Source organism: Halichondria panicea, chromosome 14 (genome assembly GCF_963675165.1).
Source record: "Halichondria panicea chromosome 14, odHalPani1.1, whole genome shotgun sequence".
NCBI lineage: Eukaryota > Metazoa > Porifera > Demospongiae > Suberitida > Halichondriidae > Halichondria > Halichondria panicea.
In genome coordinates this window covers 3164036-3182279 of record NC_087390.1, presented here as the reverse complement: position 1 = coordinate 3182279, position 18244 = coordinate 3164036, and the positions used below count along the sequence as shown (strand labels likewise).

General features: G+C 37.9%; 1 protein-coding gene across 4 annotated transcripts; it reads left to right on the top strand.

The window, feature by feature from the left end:
• Positions 1-4073: 4073 nt before the first annotated feature.
• On the top strand, positions 4074-18130 carry LOC135347648 (uncharacterized). 4 transcript variants are annotated; one of them, XR_010398491.1, is made up of 6 exons: positions 4074-7529; positions 7633-7775; positions 8026-8367; positions 8467-8544; positions 12616-12670; positions 17807-18130. XR_010398491.1 is itself a non-coding variant. In XM_064545686.1 (6 exons), exons 2-6 carry the CDS (start codon positions 7720-7722, stop codon positions 17818-17820), a joined length of 459 nt encoding a protein of 152 aa, XP_064401756.1. In that variant the 5' UTR covers positions 4074-7529; positions 7633-7719; the 3' UTR covers positions 17821-18130. The 4 variants fall into 4 exon arrangements, 1 of the variants encoding a protein (XP_064401756.1); XM_064545686.1 differs by having other exon boundaries at positions 8026-8281; XR_010398492.1 differs by lacking the exons at positions 12616-12670; positions 17807-18130 and adding an exon at positions 8795-9181.
• The last annotated feature ends 114 nt before the right edge of the window (positions 18131-18244 follow it).

Sequence of the window (18244 nt, the reverse complement as noted above, 5' to 3'; positions counted from 1 at the left end):
TGCAGCACATCTCACTGATAAAACAATGTAATAGTTGATACCTCACATATACACTGCATGTATACGTACTGCTATAATACATGATGAGTAACATTGATGTGCTTAGTATAACTATTGCATGAGGTGGAGGCTGCAGTCAATGCATTTGCTATAATTATAACTCTATAATAACAACCCCCTTCCCCAGAAAATATCACTCACTACTAAGCTGACAAGTAACGATCATAGATTTCCTCCACAACCGTTTGTGTATTATAGTCCTCGTCTCTAACTCTCCTCTTGTACCAGCGAGCCAGGAGGCAGTACAGGATGAATCCAAGCAGACTGATGCCTACTCTAATCCCATACATTGTAAGTGTGAGATTCAACGGAAGATTATAACTGATAATAAATGATGAAAACAACACAAGAATCGTACACCCTCCAAACAATCCTCTTATGGAGGTTGAGCACAAACAAACTCCAGCATGTACTAAAAAGCAGCATTGTGAACAAACCTTTAGAAACTGAATGCAATATGTCAATGATGAAACAGACTGCCATTAAATCACTGTGATAGTAGTGTACTACTTCCAGAATTAGGAACACAATACTGAGAGCCATTATGAAGAAAGAGATTATTCCAAGTCTTCTAAGGATGCTGAGAAGTCTATTTTGTATTACTGGGTAGATTACAAACTCATATAAGACAGTCCAAACCACACCACACCACCAAGAGTTGTAAGTGAATAAGGCCAGAAACATGGATGAATATAGGGTCCAATTAGGAAGATAAACCGTAACAGAAGTTGATGGATGAAAGAATGCAAGTGAGCACCCTAGTAACCATAGTGTTAAGCAGAGGGGCAACAAACGTAAGATGGTCTTTACATCTTCAACTTGCTCTGTAGTGAATGGTCCACCATACTTAGACTTTCCCATTTTCCAAGTTCATTCTTGAAGGTACATCTTCCTCCCAGTATGTGAGAGCACTGCGATTTAGGGGAGCCTTGTGCTTGGCTGCAAACTTGAGAACTTGGTAGATGGTTTTGAGGGACTGAGGTGACTTATCAACAATTTTTTGGCAAAAATGAAGTCTGAAACTAAGACACCAGTCATACAAAAAGGTGGAACTAAACTGTATAGCTGGAAAATCAAAATTGACAATGTTTTGTTTGAATAAAAGTGTATTGATAAAGTACTGATCCAAATACCAGCAAATATACTGAATATAAACCAGGAAATAAAGCTGGTGATACTAGAAGATGAAGCATCAGGCATCTGGTCCAAACCGAGTTGTAGTAAAGTAACCAAGCATGCCACTGTAGATACTACAAACGTACGTACCTACACCGATACAAAATAAGAAACTTTTAACGTATATGTACGGCATATTACCAGGGACTATGGTGCAGGCACTACAACACAAACTTGTGAAAAACAAAAGCACAAAACTGCATTTCAGAACTCTGTAGTTCCCAAGCTTAGCGTCGGCTAGCCATCCCGAGAAAACAGCTCCGAACATACCAAATATGGCTGGGATAGCATTTACCCACTTAGGAATGTTCAAGCCATCATTTTGTAGAATTGCGGTGTACGTAATATTGAGTACATGTCCCACAGAGAAACATGTTATGGTCAACAGCATAATCCATACCAAAACAAGAAATGCTCCCTTTGAATAGAACCACCCCACTCTGTACTTGCACTTGCATCTTGATACAAATGTGGCTTTCATCGTGAGATTAGATTGTAGAAAACTTCAAGATGCAAATTAAGGTACTGTATAACTTATGATTGGATTATTATGAACATAATGTAGACAAACTAGAAGTCTTCCATGTTAGTCCAAAACGCAATCAGTTTCAATTTACAACTACATTGTGGCTTCAGTATAAAACAACAAACAATAATGTTTGTATAGATACATACACATACAGCATAATAAACAGTGTGGGCATATAGTGTCATTGCTAGATCGATAAGTACACAGATCGAAACAACCATGCAAGAGCATAAAATCAACAGTGTGGGCATATAGTGTCATTGCTAGATCGATAAGTACACAGAGCAAAACAACCATGCAAGAGCATAATCAACAGTGTGGGCATATAGTGTCATTGCTAGATCGATAAGTACACAGATCAAAACAACCATGCAAGAGCATAATCAACAGTGTGGGCATATAGTGTCATTGCTATCGATAAGTACACAGATCAAAATCAACCATGCAAGAGCTATTATTATAATATTATTAGTAAAACCAGTAGGTTTTACATAGGATTGGCAGTGGGTTTGCCTGTGTTTAGCAATATTTCAATTATTTTGACTCATGTTCAAACTGTTCTATCTCTGCAGGGAAAGGCCACATCAAGAAACTGGCTGAACAGATAGTTTATTTAGCCTTTTCTCTCTTTGTATCTCTCATTTCATAATCCATAAACATTTTAATGAATGAATATTTTCATTTTAAAAATTGCACTATTTCGACGTTTCACCGCTCTTTGTCTGACTGACTAAGTAAGTAAGTAAGTGAGTAAGTAAGTAAGTAAGTAAGTAAGTTTCTTGCCCAGCATTTACTCCAAGTACAGCCATCTCCAGGACATTCTGCACAGGGTTTCCAAACGACTACAACCTGGATTACAAAGCGCTTCTTCAGATTTGCGATTGCTTCCACGAGACAGATGACCTCTCAGTCTCTATTTCTCTTACCTAGACAATTCCGCCATCTTTAATGACTCAGCAATTATTGTGTTGTGGCCAATAATAATAGATAGGCGTGGCTAATAAACCGTGCGCCTAAAATCAGTGCAGCAGTGCTTTTCCAGAGCCTGAGGTGTTCCTTTTCTTCACACTGTTCGATCAGCTCTAGCTCCCTTTCTCTGACAGGCATGCTATATGCACTGGCTAGATATCATGCTCTTAAAATGGCTGTCATTTAATACTGATTCGCAAATTCAACATAATTATCAAGCAATAAATTATTACTCATTATACTATAATTATTAGTCCAGAGATATTCGAGAAGATATCTGATTAGTCCTGTCTTCTCTTCTTGTACTACCTCTTGACGTTCCACTTATGCATGTCATGATACGTAAACTGTACTGAAAAAGAAAGGGAATCCGACTAGAAAAACATTTGCAATGTGAAAAATTGCTAGGATTGGCCAGGGGAACCACAAAAAAGCGTGGGAACAAGAAATCAGACGAGAGCATAACTCCAATCCGTTACAACGTCATGAACATGTACAATACATAGTATATTAAATAATAGACTGTGTTCCAGATCCACCTATCAGCTTCCATCCACCACATCATTCCATGCAGTCACCAGTACGGTCCGTGCATGTTACTACGCATGGATGGACTGTGTGTACCTGTGCTCAACACTGCATGTATTAGGAACATCAATTCATCACAAATCATCATGATTATGTGCCCCACATTCTAAAATGGATGTATAATAAATATATATAGGGATTGGTCATCACTCCACCAGTAAAAATTGCGTGGCATATTGGCTGGGAAAACATGGGAAAACTACCAGTATACATGTGATTGACGTTGTAACGGATTGGAGTTATGCTCTCGTCTGATTTCTTGTTCCCACGCTTTTTTGTGGTTCCCCTGGCCAATCCTAGCAATTTTTCACATTGCAAATGTTTTTCTAGTCGGATTATAATATTGTCAACGGCGTATTCCACACCAGCTCAGGACAGGAAGGCTTCGACAGCATTATTACATGCATATAGCACTATACCTGGTGTTATAATAATTATTATGTTACCCTTGCTAGATCTAAGTTGTTTGTTCTCTGCAGCCAGAAGTAGGAAACAAATTTTATTTTTGATTTCAACAATATACACACCCAAACAACAGGCTGACAAAGAAAACTTTAAAAGGCATTAAGAAATAAGTTCTCTTGTTATATATATATAGAGTGAAGCTCAAGTTAACAACAATGGTTGTGACATTTCGTTATTTTTTGCTGTATATAGCCCTTATTCGAATACAACTACTATAATATCAGTTTGCTTTGGCTCTCTTTATGATAGTATAATGATTTTAACTTGATTACTAACAATTAATTTACCCCAAAACTTCAATCTACTCCTATATCTATAACAATAATAATTATTGGGTTTCAATATCATATAGCTGAGCAGTTCTAGACAGACTAAGTTTGTCTGTGAAGATGAGTAACCAGAGACACTTCATGCTGCTTTTAGCAACAGCTATCATCATCCTACACCACATCGCATTTGGACAAGATTCAAACTGTATTTGTTCTATAGAGACGAACGGTCATCAAAAAGAGTGTGATATTACTTTTGATACGGAGAAGATTGGAAATGACACAATAATTCGTTTCTGCTCAGGAGATATTGATATTTCCAAGCCAATTATTTTGAGCAATCTCACCAATATCACATTTGTTGGCAAGAATAACACTACATTAAGATGCAATGGGATCGAAGGCGGCCTAAAGTTTGTACACGTTACCAGCTTGACTATCAGAAGTTTGAAAATAGTTGGTTGTGGCTTGGTACATGACAGTACAACCGAGGACAAGTATATGAATAGCACGATTCAACTGAGCAGCGCATTGTACATTATTAACTGTACTGACCTTTTCGTTAATGGACTTTATGTCTTCAACAATTCTGGAGTTGGTCTTGTTATGTATGATGTCAGTGGAGTTGTTGAGATATTAAATTCTGTTTTCGAGCACAATTCACAGCAGAACACAAAAATTGTTTCCGAGGCGGTGGACTTTACATTGAATTCACTGTCTGCGCAACTGGTGTTTACTGCACAGATTTTAACAGCAAGCCTGAAAATATGAGAGCAAGGGGGAATCGTTATTTGCTGGCTAACTGCACATTTTCGGGGCTCAAAATACATGCAATACAAGAATAACTCACGGCTAAATCACCAAGGGCTGGGCAGAGGTGGTGGACTGTCAATACAGCTAAGTGGGAAATCTAACTTCAATACATTTACAATTCGTGACTGTACATTCAGAGCTAACGAAGCAAATTGGGGAGGTGGTCTCTACATAGTCATACAAGACTCTAGCAGTCACAACATCATTAAGCTACGATTCAAGATAATACGTGTAAACATTTTGGAGGTGGTGGTGTGGACATAGGCTACAATACTGCTTTAATATCCAACAATACAGTGCATTTTAATCACTGTACATTTGAAAGAAACTGGGCAGTTTATGGGGGAGGGATTCGAGTCTACTCAATTCGAAGAGAAAAATCTGATTTGCTCAATGTCTTGGAGTTTTATCATTGTAATTGGACACAAAATGAAGCTAAATACGGATCAGCAATTGATATTGCTCCACATGTATGGGAGATTTTATCTAAAGGATTCTTACCAGTACCAGTGTTTCATAACTGTGAATTCAGATCAAATACAGTGAGTTTGGATTCTCAGAACTATACAGGTTATGAAATGGAAGGGGTTCAATGATGCTTACAGATTTCAATGCAATATTTAGTGGTTTGATAATATTTGAAGGTAACTCAGGCTCTGCACTCTACCTTTCATCTAGTATCATTACAACAAGACCTGAGACCATATGCAAGTTTGTCGGAAATGACGGATTTGAAGGTGGTGCAATTGCATTTGTTGGATTATCAGCTTTGTTTGTGATGGAAAAAACTCATTTACTTTCAATAAAAACACTGCTTTGAGAAGGGGTGGAGCTATCTATGAGTACAACATTGACAAACACAACTTTGTATCATCGAGAAGTTGTTTTATTCAATATCATGGATCAGTTGACTCAAAAAATTCGAATGTAACATTTGAATTTAAAGACAATTACGCTGAGATTGCCGAGGGCAATCAAACTGAATGTTACGCTGCTGGCCATGACATCGTCTCTCCTTCATTACAAACGTGTATTACTGCATGCAATCATCCAACTGAGGGATTCAAACGTACGACTCATCACTATGCACATACATTCACCTGTGTTGGTACATTCATTTTCCATGCTGCCGATATCAAATGTCATCTATCAACTTCAGGAGGACAATTTCAAATAAACAAAACAATGTTTCTTGGTGACAACCAGTACTTTAAAGTATACCCTGGACGTAAAACTAATTTGCCAATATCAGTAATAAATGATTACTACCAAACAATAGATGCAGTATACTACGCAACACTAAGTCAAAATACATCAAGTGTCAAACTCGGTCAACCGTACACGTATATATCCAATAGAAAGGTGCAACTAAATGGGCAACCTGGAAGTGATAGTGTGCTAAGACTACAAAAATTAGGATATCGAGAATTGAGGCTTAACATCAATATATCTCTCTTGGAATGCCCACCAGGGTATTTTTTGGATGAATCTACCGAAAACTGCATTTGCAGTGCTTCAACTTTGGAAACGGCATTTCGACCCATACATCAGTGTGATTATAAACTATTTCAAGCACATTTGCAAAAAGGATACTGGTTTGGGTTCAATAACAACACACGTAATTTTGAATACGGATACTGTCCTGGTGGCTATTGTAATCACTTTGATCAAAACTCAGTCTTACCTAAAACTAAAGAGATGCTTGACAAGGAGGTCTGTGGCATTTATCGAACTGGAAGGCTCTGTGGTGAATGTCGAGAGAATTATTCCGTTCATTATCATGGGATGAATCACAACTGTCAAAAAAATGAATCGTGTGATTACGGATGGCTTCTTTACATTATATCTGAGCTTTTCCCACTAACTGTTTTATTTGTCTTGACAACTGTACTAAACATTAGTTTCACATCTGGCGCAGTCAATGGATTTATTTTCTTTTCACAAGTGATTGATTCTATACCTGTCACTGGAAATTCATTCATCATATTTCCAAATCCAGTGTATCATATATACACATGCAATAACCAGAATGATCTACAATGTGTTCAATTTAGATTTCTTCCTTCATGATAACCTTTCATTTTGCCTATGGAGAGGAGCCACAACAATGGATATGCTTATGTTCAAGTTTACAACTGTTGTTTATGTACTTCTTTTGGTAATCATAACTGTTGGCCTGATAAACTACTGTAATATTCTGCAGAAATGCAGTTGTTTTCGTTACTCTACTATTAAGTCGTCCATTATACACGGTTTATCAGCAGTGCTCGTGATTGTGTTTTCCCGATGCTTCAAAGTTTGTAGTCAAATCCTTAATATCACCCATGTATACGGCCAGGGTAATATCTTCTATCAAACTGTTGTATTTCTTCAAGGTAACTTGACGCCATTTTCAGGGGATCATCTGAAGTATGCTATTTTTGCAGTTCTGTGCATGCTCATCATGTTTATTCCAATGCTGCTTCTACTAATAATTTATATCCATTTTGTTTCAAACTGTTGTCCATTTGTAAATGTGTTGATACAAGTTCAACATTGTACGACTTCAGAAGGAGTTAAGAGGTCGACCTACAAAACTGAGGCTGTATGCCATCAACATTGGCTACGCTGTGATTGCGTATACAATCTTCAATATTGCGGTTTTTGCAGGATATTTTAGGGTAAGCGTTAGTGACAATTTTGTACCTGAGGACCAATATATTTATTTGTAGTATCGTATTGTGTCATTGGACGTATTACTTCATTCACCCCACACGCATGCAGTTTTTTGAAAACTTGAAGGAAAATGTAATATTAAACTACTCGAGGCGTAACTACCTGTTGATAGCTGCTCGTGTGGCCCTGCTTTTCATGCTAATCACCAGTTACCCTGTGGGACTGCACCCGGGCAGAGACGCTACAAACAGGTGATATTCTTGGCCTGGATTCATACAGCATATGAATTTAGATTGCTCTGCACGTAGCTCATGTTTGAGAACAGTTAGAATTCAATCCATCCTAATTAAATACAGTTCGAGAATGCATGCAATACTACAGTTATTTGCTGTGGCTAAGTACCGCATGCCATGGTAGACCCTATAAGTGAACCATCCATGCACCCCTTCTCCCTGTGTACTTATATGCCTATCCGTGCACATGCACCACACACTCTCTCAGTGTGTTCCTACTGGTACACGACCTTATTTCAAGTAAATTCTGCAAGAAAAAGAAGTCGACGAAGAATGGCCAAAATACTAATTTGAGAGCAAATGGAGAATCTGAAAATGTTAATACCGTCGAAACTGATATGCAATCGCCCAAACCTGACAGTGTAAGTGATAAGGACGAATTACAGTCTCTTTCAGAATGCAGTGGGAGCACTGGCAAGGAAGATTCAAGATCAGCTGGTGAATCTAAACATGGCAATCATAAGGTTTGTGCTTATTATCTATAAAGGCCTGACACCATCAACTATTAACTCTCTTTTGGCCTGAAATGAGAAGAAATGGCCTAATTAGTGTAAGTCAAGTGTATAGTGGCTAGAAAAATTCATCTTAATTGTTAATGGTGCAATTTGGCATAAAAATAATTATTATACTCGATCATGCACAATCACAGGTTCCGACAGTAATCTGGTTCTGTGAGACCTACATGTTTTTTGCACTCTCGTTCATACCAGCCAGCTTCATCTTGAACGTAAGTTTGTCTTACAGTAGTTATTTAGACCAACAGACATTACATTTGAGGAGCTATACCACACTATGCATGTAATTAAAATCAAACATCACTAGCTGCATTTGTTCATTGAATGTATTTCTAAAGAGGTAGCGTTATGAATGAAAATCTATAAGCAAATATCATTTTTATCACGGCCTGTGTGTAATATCAGGAGTGTATGAATGCTCCTCCATGGTAATAATTACAGTATAGATTCTCGTTAATCCAGTCACCCTTGGGACAGTGCAGTTTGGCCGGAATAGCTGCATTTCATAAAATAGCCGCGTCTAAAATAGCGGTCATGGCTCGAATCTAATGAATAAGTTTGCGGATATGTCTCGAAGATATTTGGATCATTATGCTCTCTGTTTAGTGTAATCCAATTTTCATCCAACCACACCCAAAACATCATATCCGGCCGTAAAAAATAAAATAACAGTAAAAACCATTTCGGAGTGGCCGCATTTCAGGGTGAGTTTTGTGCAATAACAATCTAGCTAGCATCCGTGTCGAAGGAAACGACCAGTATATCGAGATAACTGTACTTCAGAGAGCCGGATTAGCGAGAGTCCACTGTATATACAAAACATGCATGCTTACATTCCTTTATACTGTGAATGCAGGTTGGAATCGTATGGAACTTTGTCAGCTCTATAGGAGGAGTGCTTATCCTCTACATCTACCCTGCGGCAATTTACCTCAAGCTACGATATGCTCGATACAAAAAACGTGGTCAAGATAACAACATAAGCATTCGATCGCAGTACACTACCAAGGCAGCTGTAGAAGAAGTCATAGCATGGTGTATCCTGCTGATTGGTATTGTACTACTCTTCCTGACTAATTATCAAGCTCTCTATACTGTTATAGAGACTGGCAACGATAGCGGTGGACTGTGTTTTCAGCTGGAGTGTAGGACCGTTGAACAATGGAACCAAACTTACTTTGACCTTTCATGACTATAGATTAACTGTGCTTTGTGTACAATGTGCATAAAGACTAACAATAATTATTATTTATGTATTTTAAAGTACGATTGTTCAATGATCCAGCGACTTTACTGGTTATATTTACCAACTTCAGTTCATTCAATGGATGGAATAGCATGAGGCACAGGTATATAATGATATCTTTTCCGAGTATAGATGTGCCGGTAATGCATTATAGGTACTCTATAGTGTGTTTATATAATTATGCTCCTTATATACAATAATAATGAATTACGAGAATGGCTTTAGAGAGTTTGTTTACGTTATTATTTATTAATCGAACTATTATATGTGCGAGAACACTGACTCATAAGAGCTATAATAATATTGGCAGTTTTAAATCGGCGTCTAATAGCTAAATTTCCAAATTTTCCCGTTATACGGTAACTTTTTCTTCAAACATGTTATAGAACACCTCATAATTAGCCGAGTTCTGTCTTAGCATTGACTATAATTATAGACGTCTATAGCTAAGCGCGGAGTCAACTTGCAAGATTGATGAGTTCAAGGATATACAGTAGACTCTCGTTAATCCGGCCCTTGGAAATAGCGAGGTGGCCACATTTCAGAAAACAGCCGCGGCTAAAAAAATGACCTTACCTCGAATCTAATGACTAATTTTGCGGTTCTGTCTCGAGGATAATTCAGCCAAATCACACCCAAAACGTCATATCTGGCTGTAATAAACGTACATTGAAAACCTAGTTTGGGGCAGCCAGTAATGGCCAGTATACGGAATATCGAGTGGCTCAGGGCGAGTTTTGTGCAGTAAACATCTAGCTAGCAATCCGTGCCAAACCAAATGGCCGGTATATCGAGGTGGCCGTACTTCAGAGCCGGAATATAGCGAGAGTCTACTGTATAACATTAACAGCGATTTATAGACAATGTAATCTAACATGCACCAAACAAAAAGAAGGTATGACCTTATCGGCTCTGCTTCACTTAACATGCATTCGTAAACCATAACTAAAATTTGTGATGTAACTGTATTGAACATTACATAATTATTATGGTGTTGTGTATATTTAGCTAGAGTCTATATTTAGCACTCTTATACTCGTGTATCTGCATGGTGTTGACTATTATTCGTTACTGGACAAGTAATCTCTTACTATTAAGCACTAGCTAACAATACAAAACAACAATCACACATTAAACTAAGTGCACACACATACACAAACCAACTTCAAAATGTACATGTATACACACATACGTACTACAATACGTATATACTACACAATCTTATTCGGCATGTCCAGAATGCTGAGCTGACAAGTATCGATCATATACTTCCTCCACAACAGTTTGTGCATTGTAGTCCTCGTCTCTAACTCTCCTCTTGTACCAGCGTGCCAGGAGGCAGTACAGGATGAATCCAAGGAGACTGATGCCCGCTCTAACCCCATATATTGTCATTTTTATATTTGATGGGAAATAATAGCCAACAATAAAGGATAAAACCAACACCAACACCATACACCCACAAAACAATCCTCTCATGTTGTATGGAGCTTGAGCACAAACCAACTCCAGCATGGTACTAAAAAGCAGTATTTTGAGCAAACCTTTAGAAACTGAATGTATAATATCAATGACAGAATCGACTGCCACTAAATCACTGTGATAGTAGAGGACTAGTTCCAGAATTAGAAACACAATACTGAGAGTTGTTATGAGGAGAGAAATGATTCCGATTCTCCTAATAATGCTGGGAAGACTGTTTTGTATCACTGGGTAAATCACAAACTCATATAAGACTGTCCAAACCATACCACACCACCAAGAGTTGTATGTGAATAAGGACAGAAGTCTGGAAGTACACGAGGTCCAGCCTGTTGGAGCGACTGTCACAAAACTTGGGGGATGGAAGATTGCAAGTGAGCCCCCTAGTAGCCATAGCGTTAAGCAGAGAGGAAATAAATGTAAGATAGTTTTTACATCTTCAACTTGCTCTGTAGTGAATGGTCCACCATACCTCGACTTTCCCAAGTCCATTCTTGAAGGTATATTTTCCTCCCAGTATGTGAGAGCACTGCGATTGATGGGAGCTTTGTGTTTGGCTGCAAATTTGAGAACTCGGTAGATGGTTTTGAGAGACTGAGGAGATTTTGGTTCAATTAGTAACCACTTTTTTACAAATATTAAGTCTGAAACTAGGACAATAGTCATACAAAGAGGTGGAACTATGCTGTATAGCTGGATAAACCAAATAGCTGTATTTGAACAGAATTTTATCAACAAATTTGGAAAAGAGCTGATCCAAACACCAGTGTAGATACTGAATACAAACCAGGCAATAAAACTTGTGATACTAGAAGATGAAGCATCAGGCATCTGATCCAAACCAAGCTGTAATGAAGTAACCAAGCATGCTACTACAGCTACTAAAAAAATACTCTCACCTATACAATACAAGACACTCACAACATATTTGTAATTCATGATACCAGGGACTAGGGTGAATGCACTAAAACACGAGCTTATGAACAACAATAGTACAAAACTTGATTTCATCACGTTGTAGTTCCCCAGCTTAGCGTCTGCTAGCCATCCCGAGAAAACAGCTCCCAACAAACCAAACACAAGTGGGATAGCAGGTAGCCACTTTGGTAAGATAAAGTCATTTTTTAGCTCTACATACGCTTTAACTGTATTTATTCCAGAGATGTATGCTATGGTCACCAGCATAATCCAGACCAAAATGAGAGCGGCTCCCTTGGAATAGAAGCACCTCCTTCTGCACTTGCTTGTTATTGATTTGGCTCTCATCATAAGATTTGTATACTAGTATAACAATTAATACTAGATCTAATAGCAAACGTTTTCTTATTGTAGTCACACTCTCTCTATCTCTATAATTATTACAAACGCTATCAGTTTCATTAACGTTGTCTGTACAACTACAGAGTGTGGTTTTACTATACAATGAAACAAGTAACAGGATTACACACCAATGTATACTGTGTCACATAATTATATACACATGCAGAAACAACATTATCATAATGCCATAAATACTGAAACCTCCATTTTTATAATGCCCTATAATAATTATTAGGGGGAGTTACTACTTGTTGGCAGGATCAAATGCGTCGTCACAGAGGCCGGTTCAGGTAACAATAAGCAAACAATATTCACAAAGAGACACACATGCTATTTATACAAAACCAAAACACAAAAGAAGTTTTTTACTAAGGTCATGAACTATAATAACCAGAATAATTATAGTGACAGTTCACTATTAACAATAAATCATACTTTTCTAAGCTATGCATAAAATATATATACATGCAGTTGTAGTTATCTAGTACAAATGTTATATACTGTCCTTTCCACATAATTGTGTTATAGTTCTCCCATGCATGCATGCACTACTTTATAGTACTTATAGGCCGTGGCAGATCATTGTAGTAAATTGCAATCCACACACACTAGAAAGTTAATCTGCCATATATAATAATTATAATTATAGTGAAACTAATGCTGAGCAGACATGTAGCGATCGTAGACTTCCTCCACGACCGTTTGTGTACAGTAGTCCTCGTCTCTAACTCTTCTCTTATACCAGCGAGCCAGGACACAGTACAAGATGAGTCCAAACAGACTTACACCTAGCCTCACTCCAAATAAGTGCAGTCTAATAGTAGAAGGGAACTGGCTAAAGTACTCACCCATAAAGGTTGATAGCATAGAAATGAAAACTATATAACCAGCAAATAATCCTCTCATGTTGTAGGGAGCTTGGGCACAAACAAACTCCAACATTGCACAAAGAAGAAGCCGTAGCAGCCAACCTCTTGAAAATGAGTATAAAAGAGTTACAACAGAGTCGTTTGTGTTATCATCAATGATTGAAAAATTATGAACAAGCTCTAAAATCAGGAAAACGATACTGAAAATCGTATTCGTTAGAGAGACAAAACCGATTCTTTTTATAATGCTGGGAACTTTATCTCTTAACATGGGGTACAAAACAAACTCATGTATGTGAGTATCAACTGCAACACACCACCATGAGTTGTACGTAAAGAGACCCACTACATATGAATTACAATATGTCCATTTCAAAGGGTTGATAGTTAGTGAAATGTGAGGATGCATAGCAAGAGAAAAACTGATGACCCATATGGAGAAGCTGGTGACTAACACCCTTAAAATAGTCTTCACATCTTCAACTTGCTCTGTAGTGAATGGTCCACCATACTTCGACTTTCCCAGGTCCATTCTTGAAGGTATGTCTTCTTCCCAGTATGTGAGAGCACTGCGATTTAGGGGAGCCTTGTGCTTGGCAGCAAACTTGAGAACTTTATAGATGGTTTTGAGAGATTGAGGTGTCTTCGGCTCAAATATCAGCCATTTCTTAGCAAAGATGAAATCAATTAGAAGTGCAGAGCCAATGGATGCAGCCGGTATCAAAGTATGTATCTGGATATTGTCGTGTAATAAGCATGTAGAAGATAAAGCATCATTTAACCAGCTACCAAAACTTAAGGAAAATACAAACCAGGCAATAAAACTGGTGATATTAGAAGAGGAAGCATCAGGCATCTGATCCAGACCTAACTGTAGTGAAGTAATGATGCTGGCCACTACTCCTACTAGGAACAAACTACTGAGTATGCAGTACAGCACTGCAAAGACATACTTGTTTTGAACAGAGATAGGAACTAGGGTACAAGTACTGAAGCCTACTAATGCGAAGAACTGAAAAATAAAACCATATTTCATCACCTTATAGTTCCCAAATTTAGCATCAGCTAGCCAACCGGATAAAACAGCTCCAAACAACCCAAACACAACAGGAAATACTACGAGCCAGCTTGGATATCCAGAATCAGATAATTGTGAAGATGAAATTGCTGAGGAGAGTGCTAACCCCTTCAGTATTGTCCACAGTAGGACAAGAAAAGTTCCCTTTGAATAGAAGCATCTCACTCTGTACTTGCACTTACATTTTGATGGTCGTGCTGAGCTGCATTCCTCCGACATCTTTAGGCTATAGTTTTCGTTGACTGGAGTTTACAATATCAAACTGTCAAATTGTGTGATGTTGCATGCTTGTGGAAAACCTTTATTTGACACACTCACTACATGTGTAACTGGCATTCTCATGGTGTTAATTGTCAACAAAAACTACTCTTGTTTCAATTTCGTATGATAAAAATGACTCGACTGAGCTATATTGTTTTGGACTGAGAATGTTTGCCAAACATTGAACTCCTATTTCAATACTGATAACTGTGTTATCATTTACACAACACGCAATGTCTTTTAATTTCATGACCATCCTTACAGTGATAGGCCTATAAGTAAGTTTTTTTTTGATAAGCTTTCCCTGGTTGTACAAGCATCCTCATGATATTCTGCAATAGGTTTCCAAGATTGAGTCTTGGCCATCGGCACTTCCTCAGATTTGCGATCGCTTATCGGTTTGCCTCGAATTAATCATCCGCTCAAAAAGACAGCGGCCAGTACTCGAAAAACAAATTGTGACTACAAACAGAACTACCTCAGCTATTCTGTCTTCCAAGTTATTCTTCCTAGATTCTCATCTGTTGCATCTATAATTACATGCATATACTACATTATATAAACAGACAAAACTGTAGACTCGCAAGCCACCTTTTCGGGAAAAAAAGAGTGGCTTGCGAGTCTAACAAAACTGTAGCCATGCACATATTCTCTCTTAATTCCTTCGAGAAAACAAGACAACACTATAAAATTATAAACTTACGGAGACATTGCAATACACGAAGACACCCACTATACCATCTCCATTCGACGATCTGACCAAAAAAAGCATGGGAACAAGCCCCACAAAAACATTAAAAGAGTTGCTATAGGATTGGCTGGAGGAAGCACCAAAAATCCTGGAAATCTGGCGAAAGCAATCCGTTACAATGTCATGACCTCCTCCCATGCAGGCCGAGTTGTCTCTAAAATACATCAAAATTGACATTAAAACTAGGAAATGTATACAATTAGGAAATCTACAGACTATACTTCCATCTAGTGTGTTTGCCTGTACTACACTACTGTATTAGAAAATGAGCACACAACTCAATTCACTTGATATATAGCTTGCACAAAATGCACTGTCAAATCATTATCCCACAAATTATTATTGTCTCATGTACTGTATGTGTAATTATAGGGAATTGAACATCGCGCTATCTATACCAGCAATGTGAAAAATAGAATGGAAAAACTACCAGCAAAAACATTCTCGAAAATGTATACATGAATGACGACGTTGTTCTCGTCGGATTTCTTGTTTCCACGCTTTTTGGTGTTTCCCCCCGGCCAATCGTAGCAACTTTTCACATTGTATATGTTTTTGTGGGACTTGTTGTCAATACAATTATAGCCCAGTGAGTTCAGTATTAAGATAGCTATAATAATAACAGATTACTGAAATGGCAGTTTGATCTAACTCCATGCAGTGTTGTGTATATTGCTTGTGCCTAGCTATTGAGTGCATTATCATAGTCTATCTTGAGATAATTAATGTCATCTATGAATTGTTGCTTTAATGTTAATGTTAATGGTATATGAGTGCCGTTTAATTATTTAGATTAATTGCGTGCACATAATATGTTATTCTAATCTATGGTACGGGACTACCCTGTATGCAGAGCATCTCCATTTATGTAGCATTGCATAGATGCAAAAGCTCCATCGTAGCTAGAGACTAAATCACTGCATACTGTATTAGACAAAAAGTCGAAATGAGTTGTAAATACAGAGTCAGAAAGTTTTACTCAAAGGGAGCCTACCTCGTTCTAGCTTGGATGCTGCTTGCGAGTGTTGCAGCTAGGACTTTCGTTTTCACAGTCAATGTAGTTAAAGTAATGTATCCTGTGTGGCTAGGTGCGATATCAATTTCGTTAGTTCTGCTGATAACATCGTGTCTCGGATTGTTAGCCCATTCCAAGCTTCAGGACTACACAATATCAAGAATCGGATTTATCCTCCTGTTTCTTGTAACAATGGTTTCCAGCATATACGTCCTAGTCCTCGGTCCTAGACTAGGATACGGCTTTGGTTTTGGAAAGTACAGGCTCATCAATGAAGTCGTATACTGTATGTTATTGTGTTTGGGTGTGGTGGCCCTCACATGTTTCATGTGTATACTACAGCTGGGCCTGGATCAGATGCCTGATGCATCATCTTCTAGTATCACTAGTTTTATCGCTTGGATTGTGTTCAGTATAAGTGCTGGTAGATGGATTGGGGAGTTTTTGGATTTTGTCTTGAAGGACAACTGTTTCGGGTTAGTTGTAGATTCAGTAAGTATTACCCAGCTATATAGTCTGTGTCCTCCTATATTTGCAAGTTTTATTCTTATTCTTGACTTTCTTTTCGCTAAAAGCTGGTTGATTATCGAGCCTAACCCACCAAAATCTTTTAAAACTATTTGTCAGATTGTCAAGTTTGCAGCCAAGCACAAGGCTCCCCTCAATCGCAGTGCTCTCACATACTGGGAGGAAGATATACCTTCAAGAATGGACCTGGGAAAGTTGAGATACGGTGGACCATTCACTACAGAACAAGTTGAAGACGTTAAATCAATTTTACGATTGTTGGCTATGAGTCTACCAATATGGTTAATCTCTTTTGCGCTTGCTTTTAATCCTACAACTATAAAAATTCAATTGAATAATTTCACCAACTGCGAATCTGACATGTTTTTCCATTTCACGTACAGTGATCAGTGGTGGTCTATGATCAGTACCCTGATTAATGAGTTCCTTATTTACCCACTTCTAAGAGATAGACTTCCAAGTATTCTAAAAAGAATCGGTAGTATTTCCTTCCTTTCTTTAATGTTGAGTATAGTACTCATTTTGATACAATTATTTGAGGTTCTTCACAAAAACGAAGCAATAAGTATTTTATCGTTTGTGTCGAGCGGTTTGCTGTCAAATTTTTTTCTCTGTGCACTTATGGAGTTAGTTTGTGCTCAGGCCCCATACAACATGCGGAGATTATTTGCTGTTTTTATGAGTGTAACTTATGTTACCTCTACATATGCTGGTATTTTTATAAGTGGTGCAATTGCCTCAGAAAAAAATGAAATGGCACTGATTGTGATTGGAATCAAGGCCGCTATGAGTCTGCTTGGATTCATTCTGTACTGTGTCCTGGCTCGCTGGTACAAAAGGAGAGTTAGAGATGAGGACTACAATGCACACAGAGTGGTGGAGGAGGTCTATGATCGATATCTAACACCTCGTAATCCACCTTAGGAGTGAGAAGATGACTGAAGGCAAAGATAAAGAAGGTTCTATAAACAACTACCATTTCTTGTAAAATATCGTGACATTTATGATTTGTAACAAAATACGTGATAGCATGCATGCAGTCCTATAAGTATCCATCTAGTTTCTATGCACTATAGTAAGAGCTTTCTTTTGCGGATAGTAAGATTGTACATAAAAGTGATTAGTATTGGCAGCATTCTTTGGTTATTAAATAAGCAACATGGAAATAACCATGGCAATGTTGTTATCATCCTGATCCTTTTCACGTATATAAAAAAGGTACACAATGAAACCATTTCACAATGACAATTATGCAATAATGCACTCTCTCTCTCATTTTAATGGCCCTTATTTGTGAAACAGTCTTAACCAACCTGAGAAGCAAATGTACTAATTATAACTACAGTGGAACCTCCGAATAAC